At 44.2% G+C, this 25,273-nt stretch overlaps 1 protein-coding gene across 1 annotated transcript in view; it reads left to right on the forward strand.

Annotated features, from left to right (window-relative positions):
- Positions 1-21,369, forward strand: part of ncam2a (neural cell adhesion molecule 2a) — a 543,279-nt gene extending 521,910 nt beyond the window's left edge. Inside the window, exons 24-25 of the mRNA XM_078231910.1 lie at positions 14,167-14,283; positions 21,258-21,369. Coding sequence (XP_078088036.1) covers positions 14,167-14,283; positions 21,258-21,369 — 229 coding nt within the window. The remainder of the gene's footprint in view (positions 1-14,166; positions 14,284-21,257) is intronic.
- The last annotated feature ends 3,904 nt before the right edge of the window (positions 21,370-25,273 follow it).

The raw sequence follows: 25,273 nt of genomic DNA on the forward strand, positions 1-25,273 counted from the left end.
TCCTCAGGATATGTAACTAGTCCCGTCCCTCTTGAAGTAAGTTGCTTATCTAGTTCCAATTCCAAATGGTAATGATCGACAAGGAGTTAAAATAAACAGCATAAAAAGGCAGCAACAAAAGCAGAAAATGCTGGAAAATCTCAGTAGATCTGACAGCATCTGTGGGGAGAGAATAGAGCCAATGTTTCGAGCTTAGATGACCCTTCGACTCTGATGGGTATTTTGCAAATTGGTCACAAAGCCTGAGGCTATCACCCTACTGGCAGCTTTGGGTATTGGACCCCCCTACGAGGGAATCAGGAACTGACGCTGTTGGTGGGACAGTTAATTACATTTCTCAGAACTCAATTCCGTAAGTGCTGCCATCCTAAACTCCATCGGGTTTGTTCTGTTGTGATGCAAAGGATGGCAAATTTGCAATTATGCTAACGAGGAGCAAAATGCATGAATACATTTGGTTAATTAGCTGTTTGATTTTGTTCCTCACAATTTCAAAACTGTTAAATCAAATCATTATTAAACTCATTCGGTGCGTTGATCGAATGGTGAAGAGCATATTAATGAAGTTTTTTAAAAATTAGTTGTAAATTAGGCTTTCTGTGACTAAAGTCACAAATACCTGGTAAACAGCGAGTGTATTAATGCATCATCAGATTAATGGAAGTTGACACTGAATCCCCTGATGACTTATTTGTTAAGTGTAGTTCTCAGTGTATAGCTACAGATCAGGAAGGACCAAAGCTTGATTCAAATATCTCCCTCATAGTATGAATCTGAGGTGTCCTCAGCACACAATGAAGATGATACGATACTGCTCAGGTTCCCGAGGTTGAGAATTATTCATTGGCCGATCAAAGGAAGGCATCAAGACCATGCTCATGCCCAGTGGAGGACTATGGATGTACAGATCTCAGATCAGATTGAGAAGTGGGACAATAGAATCCCTACAGTACAGAAAGAGGCCATTCGGCCCATCGAGTCTGCACCGACCACAATCCCTCCCAGGCCCTATTCCCATAACCCTCATTTACCCTGCTAATCTCCCTGACACTAAGGAGCAATTTAGCATGGCCAATCAACCTAACCCGCACATCTGTGGACTGTGGGAGGAAACCAGAGTACCCGGAGGAAACCCACGCAGACACAGGGAGAAAGTGCAAACTCCACACAGACAGTGACCAAGGTTGGAATTGAACCCAGGTCTCTAGCGCTGTGAGGCAGCAGTGCTAACAACTGTGCCACCGTGCCACCCGAGGTTAGCAGTGCTGCCTCACAGCGTCAAGGAACCGGGTTCGATTCATGGCTTGAGTCATGTCTGTGCGGAGTTTGTACGTTCTCCTTGTGTCTGCATGGGTTTCCTCCGGGTACTCTGGTTTCCTCCCACAGTCCGAAAGACATGCTTTGGTCATGCTAAATTCTCCTTCAGGGTATCTGAACAGGCGCAGGGGATTTTTACAGTAACTTCATTGCAGTGTTAAGGTAAGCCTACTTGTGACGCTAATAAATAAATGAATCCCTTGGTGGTGTATCACCTACTTCCTGGGCCAGCAGGGAAGCCTTGAATATTTTTGCTTGAACTTCCACCTCCCTGGCATCCTGAGTCACAATGAGCAATGATTCCAGAGGTGTTGGACTTCACTTAAAGTTTGACCCCTCAGGGTTAAGTGCTGGAAAATGATATATTTTTTATCATTATTCATTCGTGGGAAATGGGTATCACTGGCTGGCCAGCATTTATTGCCCATCCCCGGTTACCCAAGGGCAGTTGAGAGTCAACCACACTGCTGTGGCTCTGAAGTCACATGTAGGCCAGACCAGGTAAAGACGGCAGATTTCCATCCCTAAAGGACATTAGTGAACCAGATGGGTTTTTCCAACATTCCACAATGGTTTTATGGTCATCAGTAGATCCTTAATTCCAGATATTTTTTACTGAATTCAAATTCCACCAGCTGCCGCGGCAGGATTCAAACCACAGAACACTAGCTAAGTTTCTGGATTAATAGTCCAGCAATAATATCACTAGGCTATTTAGTCATTCAATTAAATAAAACTGAAGTTCATATCCAGATCTCACTAAATTCCCATCCCAAACAAGGTGTCACCACTCGTTGGAAATATGTGTTGCAAGCGAAGTTTAGCGAAGAACGTCGATGGAGAAATAAAACTCAGAAATAAGCTGAATACGACTCATCAACATATCCTGCTGCATCATTATATAACTTTAACCTGCTTAGGAATTCACAGTGCCAAACCCCTGTCAAACAGATGGCAAAGATGATGACAAATGCATTCCCAAAACACTCTGAAAACAGAGTGTAGCAAATTCATAGAATCCCAACAATGCAGAAAGAGGGAATCCAGCCCATCAAATCAGCACTGACTCTCTGAAAAAGCATCACACACAGGCCCTCCCCTCTGCCCTATCCCCATAACACCCTGCAATTATCATGGCTAATGCACCGAATCTACACATCTTTTGACACCAAGCGCAATTTAGCATGGCCAATCCACCTAACACACACATTGATTCTGTCTACACTTCCCACTACCTCAGCAAAGCAGCCAGCATAATTAAGGACACCACGCAACCCGGACATTCTCTGTTCCACCTTCTTCCGTTGGGAAAAATATATAAAAGTCTGAGATCACGTACCAACCAACTCAAGAACAGCTTCTTCCCTGCTGCTGTAAGACTTTTGAATGGACCGACCTTGCATTAAGTTGATCTTTCTCTACAGCCTAGCTATGACAGTAACACTACATTCTGCACTCTCTTGTTTCCTTCTCTATGAATGGTATGTTTTGTCTGTATAGCGCACAAGAAACAATACTTTTCACTTACGTTATTACAGATGACAGTCATAAATCAAATCAAATCAAACATCTTTGGACTGTGGGAAGAAACCGGAACATATACTTTAGTTAGTATTTGATATTGGTGCAATTGCTATTTGCACCCTAAATTCCTGCAAATATTTGATAAAATACCACACTGATAGAGAGGTTTGGAAAAGGAGGATTGTGTCATAGAGCAATAGAATCCCAACAGTGCAGAAGAGGCCATTCGACCCATTGAGTCTGCACCGACTCTCTGACAGAATATCTTACCCAAACCCTCTCCCTTGCCCCATCCCTGTCACCTTAGACATTTACCATGGCTAATCCATCGAATCTCGATATCTTGAGACACTAAGGGGCAATTTAGCATGGCCAATCCACCTAACCTGCACATCTTTGTACTGTGGGAGAAAACTGGAGCATCCAGAGGAAACCCACGCAGACATTGGGGCGAATATGCAAAGTCTACGCAGACAGTCACCTGAGGCCGGAATTGAACCCAGGTCCCTCGAGCTGTGAGACAGCCATGCTAACCACTGTGCCAACATGCCACTCTTGACCAGTTATGGCCTTTGGTGCATTGCTCACATTCGTCATGCCATCACCAATGGGCAAGCCTTCAGCTCTTGAGAACCTAAGCTCTGGAATTCCCTTGCCAAATCGGTTTGCCTCTCCCCCACTTGTTTCTCCTTTAAGATGCTGAATCAAACCTGTGTTTTAACCAAGCATTTGATTGCTTGTCCTCTCGTCTCCTCCTTTGGCTCAGTGTCAGTTTTTGACTGATTATGCTGCGGTAATGTGCCTTGGGGCGTTTAAAGACACACTGTATAACTATTGCTGAAACCTGTTTGTACGAATTAACAAAGATTGAGTTGAGCCTCAAGACAGGTTCTCCCTGACAACTCCTTTGTACATCCATCTCAATGTCATAGCAGAAAACTGATCCATAGATCATTTCTGCTTGCTGATTTGCTCAATGAATTTCATTCACAAGCGTCCGTCCGGAGCAAGAATCAACTTGAGAGCTGCCAATTTGTTTTTAGAAATCTTTTCAAAACTTGAAGGAAGCCTGCCAACAGTGAATCCCAAGTGTCTGCATGGTGCGTCAAAGTTAACTATCCAGTGTCCTTTGTCCAGGCAAGATTGAGGAGCAGTCCCTCACTAAGTTTATTTATTAGTGTCACAAGTCTGCTTACATTAACACTGCAATGAAATTACTGTAAAAGTCACACTCCGGCACCTGTTCGGGTATATTGAGAGAGAATTTAGCATGGCCAATGCACCTAACCAGCGTGTCATTTGTACTGTGGGAGGAAACCCATGCAGACACAGGGAGAACATGCAGACTCCGCGCAGACAGTGACCCAACCTGGGAATCAAACCTGGGTACCTGGCACTGTGAGGCAGCAATGCTAACCATTGTGCCATCGTGCCATCCCACTCTTTCAATTATATGTACGTGAGGTAGCGACTGGGAAGGAGGGAAGAATAAAGAAAAGTAATTTCACAGGAGATGAACAAGCTAGGTAAACGAGTGAAGGGAAAAGGATTAGAATGCGATGCCGCCTGGCTTAAATGAAATGGAGTGGGAGAAGGCTTGAGTGGAAAATTAACATTGACATAGACCAAATTAGCCAAATGGCTTGTTTCTCTGCTATAGATTCATAGTAACACTGAATAAAACAGGAGAACTAAAACCATGTGCTGCAGAATAAAAAATTGCCAAAGTGTATCACTTTCGTATCACCAGTGAGGCAATCACTCAAGGCAAATATTTAATCAAGTTATGGCAAGCTCCGCACATTTTTACCACAATTTGCTTTGACCCCAACAATCGACATAGGACCCCTATTTCTCTAGTAAAGCGACCTTACGCTGCACGCAGAAGGATGTTTGCTTGGCACATCAGCTAGAATGTGGCATCAAGTAGACCTTGGGCCTCAATGAGGTGACGGTGATTACTTGTCCCTCCATCAACTTGTAACTACCCATGTTTTGGATGCAAAATAGATGGCCATGAGTTTCTCCCCTGGCGTCACAATGATGGTCCAAACATGTTAGATGTAGATTTTGACCAATATTGTTCGGTGTTTCTTCAGAAGGAACTCTTCAAAAAGCTGCTAATGAAAATACAACAAAACTTACTCCAACTTATAAATCAAAGAAGGGTTTAATAAAGAAACATCATTATTCCAAACTTGGGGCCTCGCCCTGGGCCAATCCAAGCTCTCCATAATTCTACATAGTTCCTTATTTATAGTGAATCAGCTGGTCAGCTGACTATTACATCACTCTGTAATTGGTTCTATGGTTTGCTGGGTCAGCTGGCCCTTACATCTTGTTCCCATTGGTCACATTACATCCAATACAAAGTTGTCAGCGGTTACATTCTAACATTCAAGAGATCGCAGTTCAAAGGGAGATGCTGAAATTAATGAAATTCAGGATACACAGCATGATTAAGAATGAGATTGGCCTGAGAGTTGCATTTTGTGAAATGCCAAGTTAGGCTGTAGCCTCACATTAACAAAACCCTCTTGCGGCTGTGGGTGTGGCGTGAGCTTAAAGATTGATTTTAGAGACATGTTCACAGGAGGCCGAAAGAACAAGTAAAACCCAGGCTGAGAACAAAAGGGGAGTCTAAAACTAGGGGGCATAGGTTTAAGGTGAGAGGGGAGAGATACAAAAGTGTCCGGAGGGGCAATGTTTTCACACAGAGGGTAGTGAGTGTCTGGAACAAGCGCCAGAGGTAGTAGTAGAGGCTGGTACAATTTTATCTTTTAAAAAGCATTTAGATAGTTACATGGGTATGATGGGTATAGAGGGATATGGGCCAAATGCGGGCAATTGGGGTTAGTTTCGGGTTTTTTTTTTAAAAAAGGGCGGTATGGACAAGTTGGGCCGAAGGGCCTGTTTCCATGCTGTAAGCCTCTATGACTCTAAAAGCAATAAGCAGACATGGAAGGGAGCTTGTGATGAGGCCACAGCCATGGAAATGGCAGAAAGAAATAGAGATAGAGAAAGAGAAGGCATGTAGAATCAACAGCACCAATACAGCCCTCCCCGAAGAGCTCAATGCATTCTATGCCCGTTTTGAGCAAGAGGTCAGCGACAGCATGCCCTCCGCCCCGGAGACCTTGGCCGACTCCATATCCGAGGTCACCATTGCAGACAGCAGAGCAGCCTTCTCGAAAGTCAATTCACGGAAAGCGATTGGCCCGGATGGGGTACCCGGACGAGAACTCAGATCCTGCGCGGAGTAGCTGGCGGAGGTATTAGCAGACATCGTCAACCTTTCTCTACATCAATCTGAGGTCCCTATCTGCTTCAAGAAGACGATCATTAACCCTGCACCAAAGGGTTGCCTTAATGACTATCGCCCGGTGGCTCTGACATCCATCATCATGAAGTGCTTTGAAAGATTAGTCATGGCACGGATCAATTCCAGCTTCTTGGACTGCCTGGATTCACGACAGTTTGCTGCAACAGGTCCACAACAGACGTCATCTCCCTGGCCCTGCACTCAACCCTGGAACATCTAGATAACAAAGACACCTATGTCAGACTCCTATTTATTGACACCAGCTCAGTCTTCAACACCTTTCTTCCTACAAAACTCATCTCCAAACTCCGTGGCCTGGGCCTCGGCACCTCCCTTTGTGACTGGATTCTAGACTTCCGAACCCACAGACCACAATCAGTAAGGGTAGGAACAACACCTCCTCAATGGTCATCCTCAACACTGGTGCCCCACAAGGCTGTACCCTCAGCCCCTTACAATACTCCTTATACACCTATGACTATGTGGCCAAATTCTCCTCCAACTCAATTTTCAAGTTTGCTGATGACACCACTTTAGTGGGTCGGATCTCAAACAATGATGAGACAGAATACAGGAATGAGATAAAGAATCTGGTGAATTGGTGTGATGACAATAATCTCTCCCTCAATGTCAACAAAACAAAGGAGATAGTCATCGACTTCAGGAAGCATAGAGGAGAACATGCCCCTGTCTACATCAATGAGGACAAAATGGAAATGGTCACGAGCTTCAAGTTTCAAGGTGTCCAGATCACCAACAATCTGTCCTGTTCCCTCCACGCCAATGCTATAGTTAAGAGATAGTTGAAAATTTGCAAGGGAGTTATTTTCCAAAGCTGGCAGGGGTAGTCCACTGAATTTCACCAAGATCCAGCCATGCTCACTGGCTCTGAAATTTAGATGCTGCTGTTGCCATGGTAGCCACTATTTATTTAAATGCCCGTGGTTCCATACCTGTGGGGGAGTTAGTCATACCAGACAGCCAGAGGAAAACGTAATGTCCCAGGTCATGGTAAAGCCCCAATTTGAAGCCATGAACCTGGTCAATATCATGGTGGATCTAAAACAAGTTCAGGAGTCTGGCAAGCCTTGATTGTGCATATGATGGATATGGAAACAGAAGTTGATGCTATTGAACAGGAAGATCAAGAGTTATGGCAAGCTAGTGAGCAAGAAAAACGATGAGAATGAAAGGGCTGAAGATAAAATTCCAACACTCACAATAGGATTGGATATTCACAATTTACCTTTATTGCTGATGCAGCTACAGTTTGATTTGATTTGATTTATTATTGTCACATGTACTGGGATACAGTGAAAAGTATTGTTTCTTGTGCGCTATACGGACAAAGCATACCGTTCATAGAGTACATAGGGGAGAAGGAAAGGAGAGGATGCAGAACATAGCGCAGAACATAGTAACATATCAGTTACTGATAGAGTGAAGGGAAAGATCAGCTTAATATATGGTAGGACCATTCAAAATTCTGATGGCAGCAGGGAAGAAGCTGTTCTTGAGCCAGTTGGTACGTGACCTCAGATTTTTATATCTTTTCCCCAACGAAAGAATTTGGAAGAGGGAATGTCCGGGGTGCATGGGGTCCTTGATTATGCTGGCTGCTTTTTAGCTCGAAAGGAGGGTACAGAAATATTTGAGTCATGTTCCCTTCTGCAAAAATGGTGTGAAACTGACTATTCCAATGACAGTATCCCAGTGTTGTGTGAATTCAGTGTTAGAGTGGGATATGATGATATATCCCATTGTCTGTTGTAAATGAGAGCAAAGTCTGCCTGATGGGAAAGAATTGGCTTAAAAATTAGCACTTAAACTGGATCGTGTTATTTATAATAGGGATCATTCTGACATTGAGGAAGTGCTATAAGAGCACAAAAGTGGCCTTTGATCAAGGAGGACTAAATTATAAAATTAGCCATCAACACAATTTTGAAGACCATTAAGTCAGCTACTGAGTTACCTGTGAATTACTTCACATTCACAAATGACATGTCAGTGGCTGCCAGAGAAATTAGTGAAGAAACTCGCAAGGATGTGATACTCAGTAAAATGTTTGATTATGTCATGTCATGAATGTCTGGCTGATGATTAGAAACTGCAAGAGTATTTCACAAGTGGAGTAGAAGGTGGCACAGTGGTTAAGACTGCTGCCTCACAGTGCTAGGGACCCAGGTTTGATTCCAGCCTTGAATGGCTGTCTGTGTGGAGTTTGTACATTCTCCGCGTGTCTGCGTGGGTTTCCTCCAGGTCCTCTGGTTTCCTCCCACAATCCAAAGATGTGTAGGTTAGGGGATTGGCCATGCTAAATTGCCTCTTAGGGCAGAATTGTACCGGCACGTCTGCCCGAGTTTCATACGATCCCGCCCGAAGCCAACGGAGAATGCCGTTCTCCGAGCCTCGCCCAGCCCCGGAATTGGGACGGGTGCACCGGCAAAATTCCGGCCTTAGTGTCCAAAGATGAGTAGGTTAGGTGGAATGGCCATCGTAAATGTGTGAGGTTACGGGGATGGGGGGAAAGAGTCGAGCCTGGGTGGGATGGACTTTTGGAAAGGTTATGCAGACTTGATGGGCTGGATGGCTTCCTTCTGCACTGTACGAAATCTATGGTTCTATATTATCCAATACAAAATGGTGCTGCCAGAAGGAGATTGTAAAGAGGTCTTTGCAGAAGTGTTTGCTGAGTGGAATGGGAGGCAGTAATTTCCATGTTTTCCTTCACACAGACTAGAAAATGTTTTGTTCTCTTACAGAGTAACCCCACAGTCTGCAATTGGTTGCTCACCTTACAGGTTAGTGTTTAAACACGCTCCTAGGACAAGGTCTAGTTTGTTTAAGCTTGACATCAACAGCAAAGTAACAGAGTAAAGCACGACAAAGTGAAGATGAGTTAAGATTCAAGATGTATGAAATTTAGAGAATTCGGTGCTGGCCACAAGGTCATGATGAAAATATATCAAGGTGATCACTAGACCATTGTGTTTGGAGTTACAAAGAGACTATGTGCATTGACAGCCCTTGTAAAAATTGGAGAGAGAATCCATCAGTGCCACATAGAACTTTAGCTTGAAAAAGGAATCTGACAAAAGGAGAGGATGATAAACTTCCTGGAGTTCAAATTCCTCCTACTATCCCAAGTGAAAAAAAGTGCAAGTCACGAAGAAACTGGAAGTTTGCTGGGATCACAGACTCCACCAGTAGGGAAAAGTGAACTGGGGGCTTCAAGACAATCCAGTCAATGTTACAGTCCCAACCATTAAGTGGAGTTGATAGTCAGAGACAACATCTGACATAATCGAACGAATGGAAGAGGCAAGGGAAACTAACGGAAATGGAAGGAAATAACAAGGCAGAAAGAGAAAGAAGCCAAATATATTAATATCTGCAGGGGAAAAAAGAACAAATCATTCTTTTCATTCTTGCTTGTCAAATGATATTTTTGGTAAACACATTCTGGTGTTAAGTAAAAAAAATTCCTGAGATGTGAATTACACTTTAAGTATCGATCATGTTTGTTTGCTTATGGTTACTGTACGAACAGATTTGCAACCCAACCTGTTAAGGTTTCAGCTATTGTTGATTTAGACATATTGGGTGGGATTTTCCAACCACGCCCACCCCCAAGGCTTGAAAATCCCGCCCGAGATCAACGGGCCTTTGCACGGTGTGTATATAAGTGTGTGTGTATGTGTACGTGTGTGTGTGTGTGTGTATATGTGTGTGTATGTATATGTGTGTGTGTGTGTATATGTGTGTGTATGTGTGTGTGTGTGTGTATACTAAGAACAAAGAAAATTACAGCACAGGAACAGGCCCTTCGGTCCTCCAAGCCTGCACCGACCATGCTGCCTGACTTAACTAAAAACCCTACGCTTCCGGGGACCATATCCCTCTATTCCCATCTCATTCATGTACTTGGCAAGACGCCCCTTAAAGGTCACTACCGTATCCGCTCCCACTACCTCCCCCGGCAACGGGTTCCAGGCACCCACGACTCTCTGTGTAAAAAATCTGCCTCGTACATCTCTTTTAAAACTTGCCCCTCGCACCTTAAACTTATGCCCCCTAGTAATTGACTCTTCCACCCTGGGAAAAAGCTTCTGACTATCCACTCTGTCCATGCCTCTCATAATCTTGTAGACTTCTATCAGATCTCCTCTCAACCTCCGTCGCTCCAGTGAGAACAAACCGCGTTTCTCCAACCTCTCCACATAGCTAATGCCCTCCATACCAGGCAACATCCTGGTAAATCTTTTCTGTACCCTTTCCAAAGCCTCCACATCCTTCTGGTAGTGTGGCAACCAGAATTGAACACTATATTCCAAGTGCGGCCTCACTAAGGTTCCATAAAGCATCAACACGACTTGCCAATTTTTAAACTCAATACCCCGGCCGATGAAGGCAAGCTTGCCGTATGCCTTCTTGACTACCTTCTCCACCTGCATTGCCACTTTCAGTGACCTGTGTACCTGCACACCCAGATCCCTTTGCTTATCAATACTCCTAAGGGTTCTGCCATTTACTGTATATTTCCTATCTGTATTAGACCTTCCAAAATGCATTACCTCACATTTGTCCGGATTAAACTCCATCTGCCATCTCTCCGCCCAAGTCTCCAACTGATCTATGTCCTGCTGTATCCTCTGATGGTCCTCATCGCTATCCGCAAATCCACCAACCTTTGTGTTGTCTGCAAACTTACTAATCAATCCAGTTACATTTTCCTCCAAATCATTTATATATATTACAAACAGCAAAGGTCCCAGCACTGATCCCTGAGGAACGCCACTTGTCACAGCCCTCCATTCAGAAACGCACCCTTCCACTGCTGCCCTCTGTCTTCTTTGACCGAGCCAGTTTTGTATCCATCTTGCCAGCTCACCTCTGATCCCATGCGACTTCACCTTCTGCACCAGTCTGCCATGAGGGACCTTGTCAAAGGCCTTACTGAAGTCCATGTAGACAAGATCCACTGCCCTACCCTCATCAATCATCTTCGTCGCTTCCTCAAAAAACTCGATCAATTTCGTGAGACACGACCTCCCCTTCACAAAACCATGTTGCCTCTTATTAATACGTTTCACTTATTTCCAAGTGGGAATAAATCCTGTCTCGAAGAATCCTCTCCAATAATTTCCCTATCACTGATGTAAGGTTCACCGGCCTGTAATTGCCTGGATTATTCTTGCTACCCTTGGAATCATAGAAACCCTACAGTACAGAAAGAGGCCATTCGGCCCATCGAGTCTACCCCCATATCCCTGCATATTTACCCACTAATCCATCTAACTTATGCATCTCAGGACACTCAGGGCAATTTACTTTTTAGCATGGCCAATCAACCTAACCTGCACATCTTTGGACTGTGGGAGGAAACCGGAGCACCCGAGGAAACCCACGCAGACACAAGGAGAATGTGCAAACTCCACACAGACAGTGACCCAAGCCGGGAATGGAACCCAGGTCCCTGGAGCTGTGAAGCAGCAGTGCTAACCACCGTGCTACCGTGCCTTCTTAAACAAAGGAACAACATTGGCTACTCTCCAATCGTCTGGGACTTCCCCTGTAGCCAGTGAGGATACAAAGATTTCTCTCAAGGCCCCAGCAATTTCCTCTCTTGCCTCTCTCAGTATTCTGGGGTATATCCCATCAGCCCTGAAGACTTGTCTACCTTGATGTTTCTCAAGAACCCCAATACCTCCTCCTTTTTGATCTCAACATGACTCAAACTATCTACACATCCTTTCCCAGATTCATCATCCATGAAGTCCTTCTCTTTGGTGAATACTGACGCAAAGTACTCATTTAATACCTTGCCCATTTCCTCTCGCTCCACACATAGATTCCCTCCCTTGTCCTTGAGAGGGCCAACTCTCTCCCTGGCTACCCTCTTGCTCTTTATATACGTGTAAAAAGCCTTGGGATTTTCCTTAATCCTGCTGGCCAATGCTTTTTCATGACCCCTTTTAGCTCTTCTTACTCCTTGCTTAAGTTTCTTTCTACTTTCCTTGTATTCCACACTTGCTTCGTGTGTTCCCAGCCTCCTAGCCTTGACAAATGCTTCCTTTTTCTCTTTGACTAAGCTCACAATATCTCTCGTTATCCAAGGTTCCCAAAACTTGCCATACTTATCCTTCATCCTTACAGGATGTGTGTATGTGTGTGTTTGTATATGTGTGTGTGAGTGTGACACATCCTGCCTGCTACATTTCCTGTGATGGGACATGAAAATTCTGCAGATTGGCCGGGATTTTCTGGCTGCACTCGCCCCAAGGCCAGAAAATCCTGCCGAAGGTCAATGGAACTTTGTATGGTTCACCCCTCCCGCCCCCTACAACCTCCACCACGCTCCCCCCCCCCCCCCCTCCGCCCCCTGGCTATGTTTCCCGTGGCGTGCAGTATGGGGAAATTCCATCCAATATATTTGGGGAAATTAAGTATGTGTAGAATGAAGGGCCTGTTTCCATGCTGTAAACCTCTATGACTCGGTAATTTTGCGTTTCAATCTATAAATTATTTTTTGAAGTGGGGTAGGAGTGTAATATATTGCAAAATCTGAGCCTTTTGTTGCTTTGCCCTCTCTGCTGCCCTCACTGTTGGGGAGGTGGAAATAAATTTAGTTCCATAATGGCTGTCCTCAATTGAGCATGTCTCAGACACCAGTCTCAGTGCAATGCACAACAAGGACTATATGATACAGTAAAGGCTACTCATCTGAGTATTGAGGTTGAGACACCTTGGGAAGAAGAGAGTGAGATTTACTGTGCAACTACCATGTTTTATCAGCCTTGTGAATCCACGATTGTATAATTAGGTGTTTGAAATGGGAACACATACCATTTTTCTCAGTTTGATGAGTATAAATTTTATAAAAATACAGTTAAATAAAACTGAGTAAATTCCTCCATAAAAAAATCCAAAGATCATAAATATTGGCAATACAGCAGCAAAGCTCTCAGAGACTCCATTTCCTGACAATAAAAATCTCCAAGGTATGCAAGTTGTCACTTGTAATATGAGTCCTTGACGTTTGAGGAATACTAATATCCTGAATTTGTTGTTTGTTCTGTGTGTTAAACGTGCATAGCTTACATGAAAGAAAAGTGTTTGGCAAAGTTTGCTTTTACATAGAATTGCATGGAGTATAGCACAGACACAGGGAATTCAGGCCAACTGCTCTAAACCAATGTTAATGCTTCTTACAAACCTCCTCCTTATTTTAACCCTATCATCATATCCTTCTCAGCCTTTCTCCCTCATGTCCTTATCCAGCTTCACCTACAGTTCCCCTGTGCGACTCACCCAACGCGGGGAGACGATGGCTGAGTGGTATTATCGCTACTATTAGTCCTGAAACTCAACGAATGTTCTGGGGACCCGGGTTCAAATCCCGCCATGGCAGCTGGTGGAATTTGAATTTAATAAAAAATATCTGGAATTAAGAATCTACTGATGACCATGAAACCATTGTCAAAAAAAACCATCTGGTTCACTAATGTCCTTTCGGGAAGGAAACCTGCCGTCCTTACCTGGTCTGGCCTATGTGTGACTCCAGAGCCACAGCAATGTGGTTGACTTTCAACTGTCCTCAGGCAACTCGGGATGGCCAATAAATGCTGGCCAGCCAACGATGCCCATGTCCCATGAATGAATTTTTTAAAAACTGCTCAAAGTACTGGATTCCCCATTGGCTTTATTAGTGATTATTTTACATTAATGGCCCTTATTTGATCCCTCCCACCAGTGGAAACATCTTCACTACAATTAGCTTATTAGACCATTACAAAATATTTGGGATTTTTTAGAAATGGGCTCCAGCCCAGTCAATATTTTTGGCTGAGTATTAAAGATATTATGGAGAAAACACATTGCATTTGGGTGGGGTTTATCACATTTCCATATGAAAATATATGCTTGTCCAACAGTCCATTGTACAAAAGGTACTACTCCTTAAGGATCAGGCATCGACTAAACTCTGTTCTGCTTTTCAGGAAGGATGGATCTAAAGAGCCTATAGTGGAGATGAGGACGGAAGATGAACCAATCACAAACCATGATGGGAGCTCAACGAATGAACCAAATGAAACCACACCACTCACAGAGCCTGAGTAAGTCCCTCCCCCTTCCATGGGTTCAAGATTGAGAGATGCATGAGCCCAAGGGGTTCTCCAACACACAGTGGCACTGGGCATTGATAGTCCAAACATAGTGACATTGGGCATTCATAGTCCAACACACAATGTTACTGGACTTTGAGCCTCCAACACGATATGATATCTCCAAATTTGCAGATATAAAACCGGGTTGGATGTGAGCTGTGAGGAGGATGCAAAATGCTTCAGTGTGAATTGGACACGCTGAGTGAGTCGGCAAATGTATGGCAGATGCTGTGTGATGTAAAAAGACGTGAGGTTATCCACTTTGGTAGCAGAAACAGAAAGACATGAATGGCCATAAATGTGTAATGAGACCTGAGTGATCTCAAATACGAGTCACTGAAAGTAAGCATGCAGGTACAGCAGGCAGTAAAAAGGCAAATTTTATGTTCGCCTTTAGCGAGAGGATTCAAGTTAAGGAGCAGAGAGGTCTTGATGCAATTATACAGGGCCTTGGTGAGCCTCACCAAGGAATATTGTGTGCAATTTTGGTCGCTTTATCTGAGAAAGGATGTTCATGCTATCGGGAGAGTGCAGAGAAGGTTTACCAGACTAATTCCTGGGATAACAGGAATGATAGTTAAGGAAAGATTGAGTTGGTTAGGATTATAATTACTGGAGTTCAGAAGAATGAGGGGGTTCTCATAGAAATCTATTACATTCTAACAGGGCTAGACAGATGCAGGAAGGATGTTCCTGATGGTGGGGGAGTCCAGAACCAGGGGCCACAGTCTGAGGATTCAGGGTAGACCATTTAAGACAGTGATGAGGAGAAACTTCTTCACCCAGAGAATGGTGAACCTGTGGAATTCATTACCACAGAAAGTAATTGAGGCCAAAACATTCTATGTCTTCAAGAACTGTTAGATCTAGCTCTTGAGGTAAAGAGGATCAAAGGATATGGGGGGGGGAGCAGGATCAGGCAAAGAGTTGCATGAGCTGCCATGATCATAGTGAATGGAGGAGCAGGCTCGAAGAACTGAATGGCCTCCTCCTGCTCCTATTTTCTTTGTTTCTATCTGATATTGGGCGATAGGGCTCCAACACACTAATACTGGCCACTGATACTCCAGCACTCAGTGATACTGCACAATGATAATTTGGCCCAGAGACAGTGGACATTAATGCTCTGACACTCAGCGATCATGGACATTGGTGATCAACGCGCACTGTCTGTGTACATTAGCTATCCAACACTCTGTAACTCCTAAATGCAATGAGTCTGGACATTAATGTTCTGACACACAATGATACTGGGCATTGCTGCTCCAACACACAATGCGACAATGTCTGGGACCTCAGATTAGGGAGCCACGCTTTGCCATTTGATGAGCTTTTGCAACCTATCATGGAATTGTATTCAGCAGAGCCCCTACCATTTCCTCAGGGGGTAGTCGAGATAATCCTTCCTGGAGGCTTTCAGTCCCATCTCAGTGCTGGAGAAATCCTAGGGGTGCATTGCTGACTAATTGGGCGGGATTTTACAGCCTCACTCATTCCAAATCCATAAAATCCCACCCGAGGTCAATGAACCTTCCCATGGTCCGCCCCTCGCCCGCTCCAATTCCCGTGGCGGGCGGAGCGGTAAAATTTCGGCCATTGTCTCATCTGCAGTTGGGTGAAATGAGTATCAGCTGAGCAAGTATCTGCTCTTCTCCATAATAAATAGCTCGCTCACTATAATCACACATTTCACACCTTCATGTGTGTCGCATGAAGAAGAAATACCTCCTCCCTCAGAGACTTTGGGGTTAATGGAGTAGGGAGTGTGAATTTGGAAAAAAAAATAGATTTGAGATAAGAATTTGGGAAGCCTCCGTGCAGTTCTGACCCTTTTCTTCTTGCTGAATGTCTGTGGATGGCTGGCTGTGAAAAATTGCCATCTGTCCTGTGTCTGCCTGGCACCAGTAGCAGAGAGAACTGCACAAAATATAAAATAATTATCAGAGATTGGCAGGATTGTGCTCTGTGGCTGGACTGGGCAAACTGCCAACATGTGATTCACACAAAGAACATTGCAAACACATCTGTTTCCTTCCCGTTTGATGCTTCCAGGTTCACTCCCTTGCCATAGATGTGTGCTATGGACAGCAGAAGTCCCATTACAGGTCATTCAGAATCTTTTCTGAGTCAGGTTGCCAACTGAGTTTCAGCTGGCCAATTTATGGGCAGTTTGTGCCATGTCAGTTTATTTGGCATTCGTGGAAAAAATAGAACACTTGAGCTGATACAGCACAGGTCCTCAACAAGGTCCAGAGCACTTCATGGCCAATGAGTTGCGTTTGAGGCCCAGTCGCTATTTCAGATGGATAAGTAGCGTCAGCCCCTTTTTGCATCCAACAGGACAGTGAATGAGACGAAGGAGTAGATTAACCCCAAGGTTTCGGAAGCCTTTGTTGGGACAAACAGAGGCGACTGGAACATGTTTATACCTGATTACTGTCACATGTAGTGGAGAATCCTTGGGGAATGTGATTTCTGTGCTGGTGGACTTTGTAGCTGAAGAGGCAGAGGTAGTCAATTTGGGTGGGTTAAGAACACAATCCTGGAATGCCTGAGAACTTCATTTCTGCGCCCTTCCGATGTGGCATGCTAGTGGCCAAATTTGGGAAGTCTGGTTTTCTCCCTATTATCTTGAAGCACTCTGGTGTCACCAAGGGGCGGCACAGTGGCACACTGGTGAGCACTGCTGCCTCACAGCGCCAGGGACCCGGGTTCAATTCCAGCCTCGGGTCACTGTCTGTGTGGAGTTTGCACATTCTCTTCGTGACTGCGTGGGTTTCCTCCGGGTGCTCCGGTTTCCTCCCACAGTCCAAAGATGTGTGGGTTAGGTTGATTGGCTATGCTAAATTACCCTTGGTGTCAGGGGGATTAGCAGGGTAAATACATGGGGTTACGGGGATTGGGCCTGGGTGGGATTGTTGTTGGTACAGGATCGATGGGCCGAATGGCCTCCTTCTGCACTGTAGGGATTCTATGATTCGATGAAGAGATTGCAGGCTTTGTTAGGAACACATGGTATTTATTAATTGTAATTACTCTGGAAGCCACTGGAAAGGAACAACATCAAATCAAAAGTTAAACCACCAATCTGTGGTACATATACATGAGTTTCATCTGTGATGGCAAAACACTGGACCAACTCAGGGTACTGCCTTACAAAGGACTCCAGATATGAGTTCCACCTGGTTAGGCATCGCCTATTACCACAGGAACTCGTATACACCGAATCCCACGGGGAGGTCAATCCGGTAGTTGCTATGTGAGTCGAATGGGTTATCACGTTAAAAAGCAAAACTTACAGAGATGATTTAGAGTTGGGGACCAAGTGTAGTGTGTCAAAATTCACAGATAACACTAAGATGAGTGGTAGAGCCAAGTGTGCAGAGAACATGTGTGCATATAAAATTATGAAAGGAATAGATACAATAGAAGGAGGGGCCACTGGCGGGTGAAACTAGAACTCGGGGGTATAGCCTCAAAATAAGGCGGAGCAAATTCAGGACTGAGTTGAGGAGGAACTTCTTCGCCCAAGGGTTGTGAATCTGTGGAACTCACTGCCTAGTGAAGCAGTTGAGGTTACCTCATTGAATGTTTTTAAGGCAGGGATAAATAGGTTTTTAAAAGGAATTTAGAGTTATGGTGAACTGGCAAGTAAGTGGAGCTGAGTCCACAAAAAGATCAGCCATGATCTTATTGAATGGCGGAGCAGGCTTGAGGGGCCAGATGGCCTATTCCTGCTCCTCGTTCTTATGTTAGGTAGAAGAGGTTTGCAGCTCTGGGCTGCCCTGGCTCAGATCTCCAGTCTTTACTTGCTTACTACATGATTGCTTGATGATTCTGCCTGAGAGAGGACTCCACTCTCTGGTGTGATCACTCACTCTCAGTTTCCATTGGTCCCTCAAGCCAGGTGACTCTCTTCTGCTGCACAGTCTTAAAGAGACAGACATCACATACACAACACTCCCATCAGCCTGTCACAAAGTAGCTTCTTGGAAAAGGACTGATAGTTTCCAGTTGAGGGGTCGTTTGGCCAGATACATCAGGGCTTGTGTCCTGTTGACAGACCATTTCTTCCACCCCTATTGAGGCACCTCTACTATGGTAACAGTGACACAGGCAACAACCACTGCAGCCAAGTTGCCTGACCGTGGAAAGTCCTGTTGGAATGAGGAGCGCAACTGACTATATTCTAGATTGTTTCATCACAGTGGAGTGGGATTTTAGATTTTCAGGGCTAATGTGTCAAGATATAATGGGTAAAGATATAATACAATGTCAACACCAACCGCTCTCAGGCCAAGTAAAGAAAGAAATAATTTGCATTCATACAGCATCCTTCACATTCCAGGATATTCCAAAGGGTTTGCCAGCCACTGAAGTCATTTTGAAATGTAGTTACTATAGTAACATTGGAAACACAGCAGACAATTTGGTTAAAACAAGCTCCCAGAAGCAGCAATATGAGAAACACCAAGTCATGTATTTTAGCTGCTCCTGGCTATATGATGGCCAGGGGATTGGGGGAGCTCCCCTGCTCTGCTCCAAATTGCATCTGACAGAGCAGACAGGATCTCTGTTCGGTGTTTTGCCTGAAAGACGGCACCTTTGACAGTGCAGCGCTCCCCCAGTACTGTCCTGAAGCGGCAACAGCGGGTGGAATTTTCTGGCCACGCTCACCCCACAAAATCCCGCCCGAGGTCAACGGAGCTTTGCATGGTCCGGGCCCCCGCCCACTACGATTCCCATGGGGGGGGGGGGGGGGGGGGGGTGGAGTGGGGGGGGGGGGTGGGGGGGGGGGAATGGGAATGCTCCCCCCCCCCCATAGTTTCTGGAGTGAGCACTTGGCCAAGTCTGAAAGACGTGCTGGTTAGGTGCATTGGCCATGCAAAATTCTCCCTCAGTGTACCCGAACAGGTGCTGGAGTGTGACGACTAGGGATTTTCACAGCAATTTCATTGCAGTGTTAATGGAAGCCTACTTGATTTGATTTCTTAGAAATCTTAGAAACCCTACAGCACAGAAAGAGGCCATTCGGCCCATCGAGTCTGCACCGACCACAATCCCACCCAGGCCCTACTCGCATATCCCTAGATATTTACCCACTAATCCCTCTAATCTACACATCCCAGGACACTAAGGGCAATTTTTTAGCATGGCCAATCAACCTAACCCACACATCTTTGGACTGTGGGAGGAAACCGGAGCACCCGGAGGAAACCCACGCAGACACGAGGAGAATGTGCAAACTCCACACAGACAGTGACCCAAGCCGGGAATCGAACCCAGGTCCCTGGAGCTGTGAAGCAGCAGTGCTAACCACTGTGCTACTGTGCCGCCCAATTAATTTATTATTAATTTATTATTTGATTTATTATTGTCACATGTTTTAGTATACAGTAAAAAATATTGTTTCTTGCACGCTTTTCAGACAAAGCATACCGTTCATAGAGAAGGAAAGGAGAGAGTGCAGAATGTAGTGTTACAGTCATAGCTAGGGTGTAGAGAAAGGTCAAATTAGTGCGAGGTAAGCCCATCCAAATGTTTGATGGCAGCAGGGAAGAAGCTGTTCTTGAGTCGGTTGATATGTGATCTCAGACTTTTGTATCTTTTTACTGACGGAAGAAGGTGGAAGAGAGAATATCCGTGGGGTCCTTAATTATGCTGGCTATTTTACCGAGGCAGCGGGAGGTGTAGACAGAGTCAATGAACGGGAGGCTGGTTTGAGTGATGGACTGGGCTTCGTTCACGACCCTTTGTAGTTTCTAGCGGTCTTGGGCAGAGAAGGAGCTATACCAAGCTGTGATACAACCAGAAATGATGCTTTCTATAGTGCATCTGTAAAAGTTGATGAGAGTTGTAACTGACATGCCAAATTTCCTTCGTCTTCTGAGAAAGTTGGTGGGCTTTCTTAACTATAGCGTCGGCATGGGGGGACCAGGACAATTTTTGGTGATCTGGACACCTAGAAACTTGAAGCACCTTGAAGCACTTGTGACACTCATAAATAAACTTTAAACTTAAAGATGCCAAGAGATCACTATACTCCTCATTTGAAGAGTTCCAAGGCATTTTTTCAAGTCAACCTTAACCAAAATGGTCTTTCCAACAGTTTTTGGTTTAATCAGCACTGCAATCAAATGATAACTTTGGTTAGGTGTTTCAGCCATTCAATAGGGATGGAATAATAGCTTTCTGACTCAGGTGAAACAACTACCAAGCTGGCATTTAATTGGCTTGAACTGCTTGAATGCCAGGAATAACTGTATGTATACTTCAGGGTCCTTCAATCTTCATTCTTGTTGCCGTGTTCCTATGTTCTCTGGGATTAGGTTAGTGAAGGTCCTACAGGTGAGTACACATGGAGGCTGCATTCATTTGGAATTTTCAGTAGATCAAGCCCAATGAAACTGTACATCTCAGATACTCACCACATCAAAAAACAATACTCGCAACTGGATGGAGGAGGATCATTTAGTATCTTTGATGTTGTACCCTCAATTTTTAAATGCAGATCATTTTACATATATATTTCATAAGAATATTTCAAATAAACACGAGTGGAATGTCTATCTTCCCAATCTAGCAAATTTCCTTTTACCATCTGCCCTCCAATCATTTCTCTTTCCATGTGATTCCCCTTCATTTATGGGCCATTATCTTTGCCATAATTCCTCCTGTTACCTGTGTTTAGTAAGCATATATGTGGGCAGGAAGTGCCATCATAGTATTGGAGTGGGACTAATAATCCAGAGATCCAGGGTAATGCTCTGGTAGCTGGGTTCAAGTCTCAATTTAAATGCAACTTTCTTTCTTCAAGAATAATGAGCCAGTCAATGCCAGAGGTTAATGGCTTCACCTGTAATGTGATCATTCTGGAATAATTATCCTCACAGTTTTTTTTCTCATCTGTCAATCGTTTGCAGAAAGCTACCCTTAAAGGAAGGCAATGTCAAGGAAGCTTTGAGTCCGGAGAACATAGAAGAGGCAGTACCCAATGACGTCATCCAACCAAAAGAAGACAGCAGCAAAGCATAATGGGAAGAACTCTGTCAAAGAAACGTCCTAACCATGGATACCCTTGCAACCAATACTTGTAGGGAAGAGAAATACATATTGTGAGGCTGAGGCATTAGAATGGCTTTGGAAACTTTCATAAGTTGCATTATCAGTAATACAAGAAATCGAAATTTGTCCTCATTTTTCTGGAAGGATTTTTGAAAAAGAAAATTTCTGTCTTAATTATTTTTTTTCCCTTTTGCCATTCAGAAAATGAAGAAGTGTAACATGTAAATGATATTGTGAAGTAAAAGTTAGAAACAATCTTTATATTGCTCTCTCTCTCTCCATATATATATATATTATATATATACAGCAGACAAAACAGTCAAGCTGTTGTTTCCCAGTTGGTGTTTCATGACGTTTTATCTGTTCTGGAGAATGCAATTATGTCCCTTGTGCAACTCTTTCTTTTTCCAATAGACTGCAATGAAGAGGGATAGGGAAATGACTGTGGATTAATTGTGGGTTTGAAGTAATTTGAGTTGGATTGGCTTTGAGATGGTTAGCGCCAGGAACTATTGTTTAGATTTCAAATATCACACTTTGCTCCTTGAAGTTTTTCCGCTTAAAGTTAACCCCCGACCCTCTCTCCCTCCCAACAAAGATTATACAATATTTAATGGGGCCAATATATTTTCATCTGACTATCTTTCCTATTGTGAATGCCACTGCAGTAATAATTCGTTTTGATGTCCACGCACATGCAGCTCAAAGTGGACTTTCAGATCCCATCTGTTGAAACTCAACACATCGGATAACCAAGGTGGTAAAGGCAAAATACTGTGGATGCTGGAATCTGAAACAAAAACAGAAAATGCTGGAAAATCTCAGCAGGTCTGACAGCATCAGTGGAGAGAGAATAAAGCTGATGTTTCAAGTCAGGATGACTCTTCGTCAGAGCTCTGTCAGAGTTCGTCAGCTCTGATGAAGGGTCATCCTGACTCGAAATGTTGGCTCTATTCTCTCCGCACAGGGGATATCCAAGGTATTCCATTGTTCTTTGTCCATGCTAAAAAAATGCTATTAGCTTGATGCACCTAGAGACGGTCATTGGCTTAGCCAAAATAGAGTATTATTGACTGTTAAAACACAGTCAGGAAGAATCCTTGCTGTGTTAGCTTTATTAGTGACTCCCATGTTTCAGGCTATCAATATTTCTAGTCGAAGCAGTCTTTGCCTTGCGCAATAGAAATGAGATTCTTAAGAGGGAAGAGTGAAGGAGAGCAGATTTTCCTGAGATTTGAAGGTTTTGTCTGATTGCACAGTGGCACGGTGGTTAACACTGCTGCCTCACAGCGCCAGGGACCCAGGTTCAATTCTGGCCTCGGGTCACTGTCTGTGTGGAGTTTGTGCATTCTCCCCATGTCTGCGTGGGTTTCCTCCGGGCGCTACAGTTTCCTCCCACAGTCCAAAGATGTGGAGGTTAAGTGGATTGGCCATGCTAAATCAACCCTTAGTGTCAGGAGGATCAGCAGGATAAAATGCATGGGATTATGGGGATAGGGTTTGGTGGGATTATGGTCGGTGCAGACTCGATGGGCCAAATAGCCTCCTTCTGCACTGTAGGGATTCTATGATTCTATCTGTCAAGCTGATAACAACACATTGTTCCAGGTGACCATTGATTAACAGGAGGGTTTTCCCACAAAGAAGCGTCGACCAAACAGAATTCTAATTCCAGAGCCCAAATTGATATTTCCCATAAATTTGCTTTTGATTTCTTTCTTTTTGGGAGAGGATAGGATTGTTTAAAAAGAAAGGTTGGTATCTGTGGAAGATGTGTTGATGATTGGTGCAGGAAAGGTCCACTTGAGTAGCTATGATGTTCAGCTGAGGAAACCACGTGTAGTTTGGTTCACTCCATAGGCCAGTACTGAGAATGAGAGGCACTTAACCACAAATCTAATCAGTCTATCCAGTTTTAAACTATTGCCCCCCTGAATTTATCACCTTGAGGTTACTGAGTTCCTTTTGGGGACAGTTCCTTCAGAAGCAGTCATTGAATAGAATCTTACAACACAGAAGGAGGTCATTAGGTCCATTGTCTCAATATGGCGGAATTTTTAAAGAGCCATCCAAATAACCCGACTGTCTTGCTCTTTCCCCATAGCCCTGGGATTCTTCTCTTTTCAAATATTTCCTTAATTCCAATTTGAATGTTACTATTGAATCTGCTTTCACTACTCTTTCACAACACGGTGGCACAGTGGTTAGCACTGCTGACTCACAGCATCAGGGACCCAAGTTTAATTCCAGCCCTGGGTCACTGTCTGCGTGGAGTTTACAGTTTCTTCCCGTATCTGCGTGGGTTTCCTCTGGGTGCCCTGGTTTCCTTCAACAGAGTAAGAAGTTTAACAACACCAGGTTAAAGTCCAACAGGTTTATTTGGTAGATCCACATCATTCCTTCAACAGTCCAAAGATGTGCAGGTCAGGTGGATTGGCCACAGTAAATTGCCCCTTAGTGGTCAATGAAGTGTAGGTTTGGTGGGTTGGTACAGTTAATTGCCCCTTAGTGTCCAAAGATGTGCAGGTTAGGTGGATTGGCCATGGTTAATTGTCCTTTAGTGTTCAAAGATGTGTAGGTTGGATGGATTAGTCATGGTAAATGCGGTAATAGGGGTAGGGCAGTGGGTGTGGGCCTCAGTAAAATGCTCTATCAAAGAGTCGGTGCAAACTCAATGGGCTGAATTGCCTCCTTCTGCATTGTAGGAATTCTATTCTATGGTTCTCTGGTTTCAGGCATCATATTCCAGGTCATAGCAACTCATCGGGCAAAAGAATGCCTCCATGAAATCCACATTTCAATCATATTTTCCTCCCCTACTGCAGGAATTTGCACTTATCCTCATTGAACTTCAACTCTCAAAATTTGTTCCATCAACATTTTTGTCTAATTGGACATAAAACTCCTGAGCTGGATCCTGTGGTTTCTCTGCCCTCCCTGCTCCCTTTCCAATGTCACTACTGTTGATGTGTAGGCCTCGGCAATGAGTGCCTGTATGTTATTCAGTCATGGCCAATGTAGAACAACAATAGTCCTCTGCTGACATCCACACATGAGCGCATTCAGTAAGAAGTTAGTAGACAATGATCATGTTGGATATATTGAGCTTCGAGGGAGATCCGTGTAGATTTACCAGAATATCTGGGCTCCAAGGACTAAACTACGAGGAAAAAATCCACAAACCAGGACTGCATTCCCTGGAAGTCAGGATGGGAAAGGGTGATTAGCAGAAGTTTTCAAGGTATTAAGGTGAATAGTTAGGGTGGACCGGGAGAAACTGGTTGGGGAACATATGACTGGGATGTATAATCTAAATGTTAGATTTAGGCCTTTTAGGAGTGAAATTAGAAAACACTTCTTTACAGAAGGGTTGATAGTGCTTTGAACTTTCTTCTTCCTAAAATGACTGTTGATTCTGGGTCAGCTGTTAATCTTAAATCTGCAATTGATAGGTTTCTGGTCACCAAAGGTGAGCTAGTCTTAGTAATAATAACCATGAAGCTATCATCAATTATCATAAGAATGTATCTGGTTCACCCATGTCCTTCACAGGAACTGCATTGCAGTGTTAATGTGACCTTTGTGACACTAATAAATAAACTTTAAAAAAAAGCTCAATAATCCTGAGCTAGCGAGATATGCATGGCCAGGATTTGGGGTGAACTGAACCAGGAGTCATGCCCTCTTCATTTTTCAGTGACTCCGAGCATTAGTTTTGGGTGAACATAGGCCCAAGCTCAGTGGCGATGTCCTGAACAGTCAAGGGACGACATCTAGGCAGATGGCCCAGATTTTTACCGTGGTGGAGAGCCCATCCATCTGACCAAAAATGGCAGACAAGCCCAGAAATTCTATGTGCTGCCCTGAACATGAC

This window comes from Mustelus asterias, chromosome 17 (assembly GCF_964213995.1).
Source record: "Mustelus asterias chromosome 17, sMusAst1.hap1.1, whole genome shotgun sequence".
Classification (NCBI taxonomy): domain Eukaryota; kingdom Metazoa; phylum Chordata; class Chondrichthyes; order Carcharhiniformes; family Triakidae; genus Mustelus; species Mustelus asterias.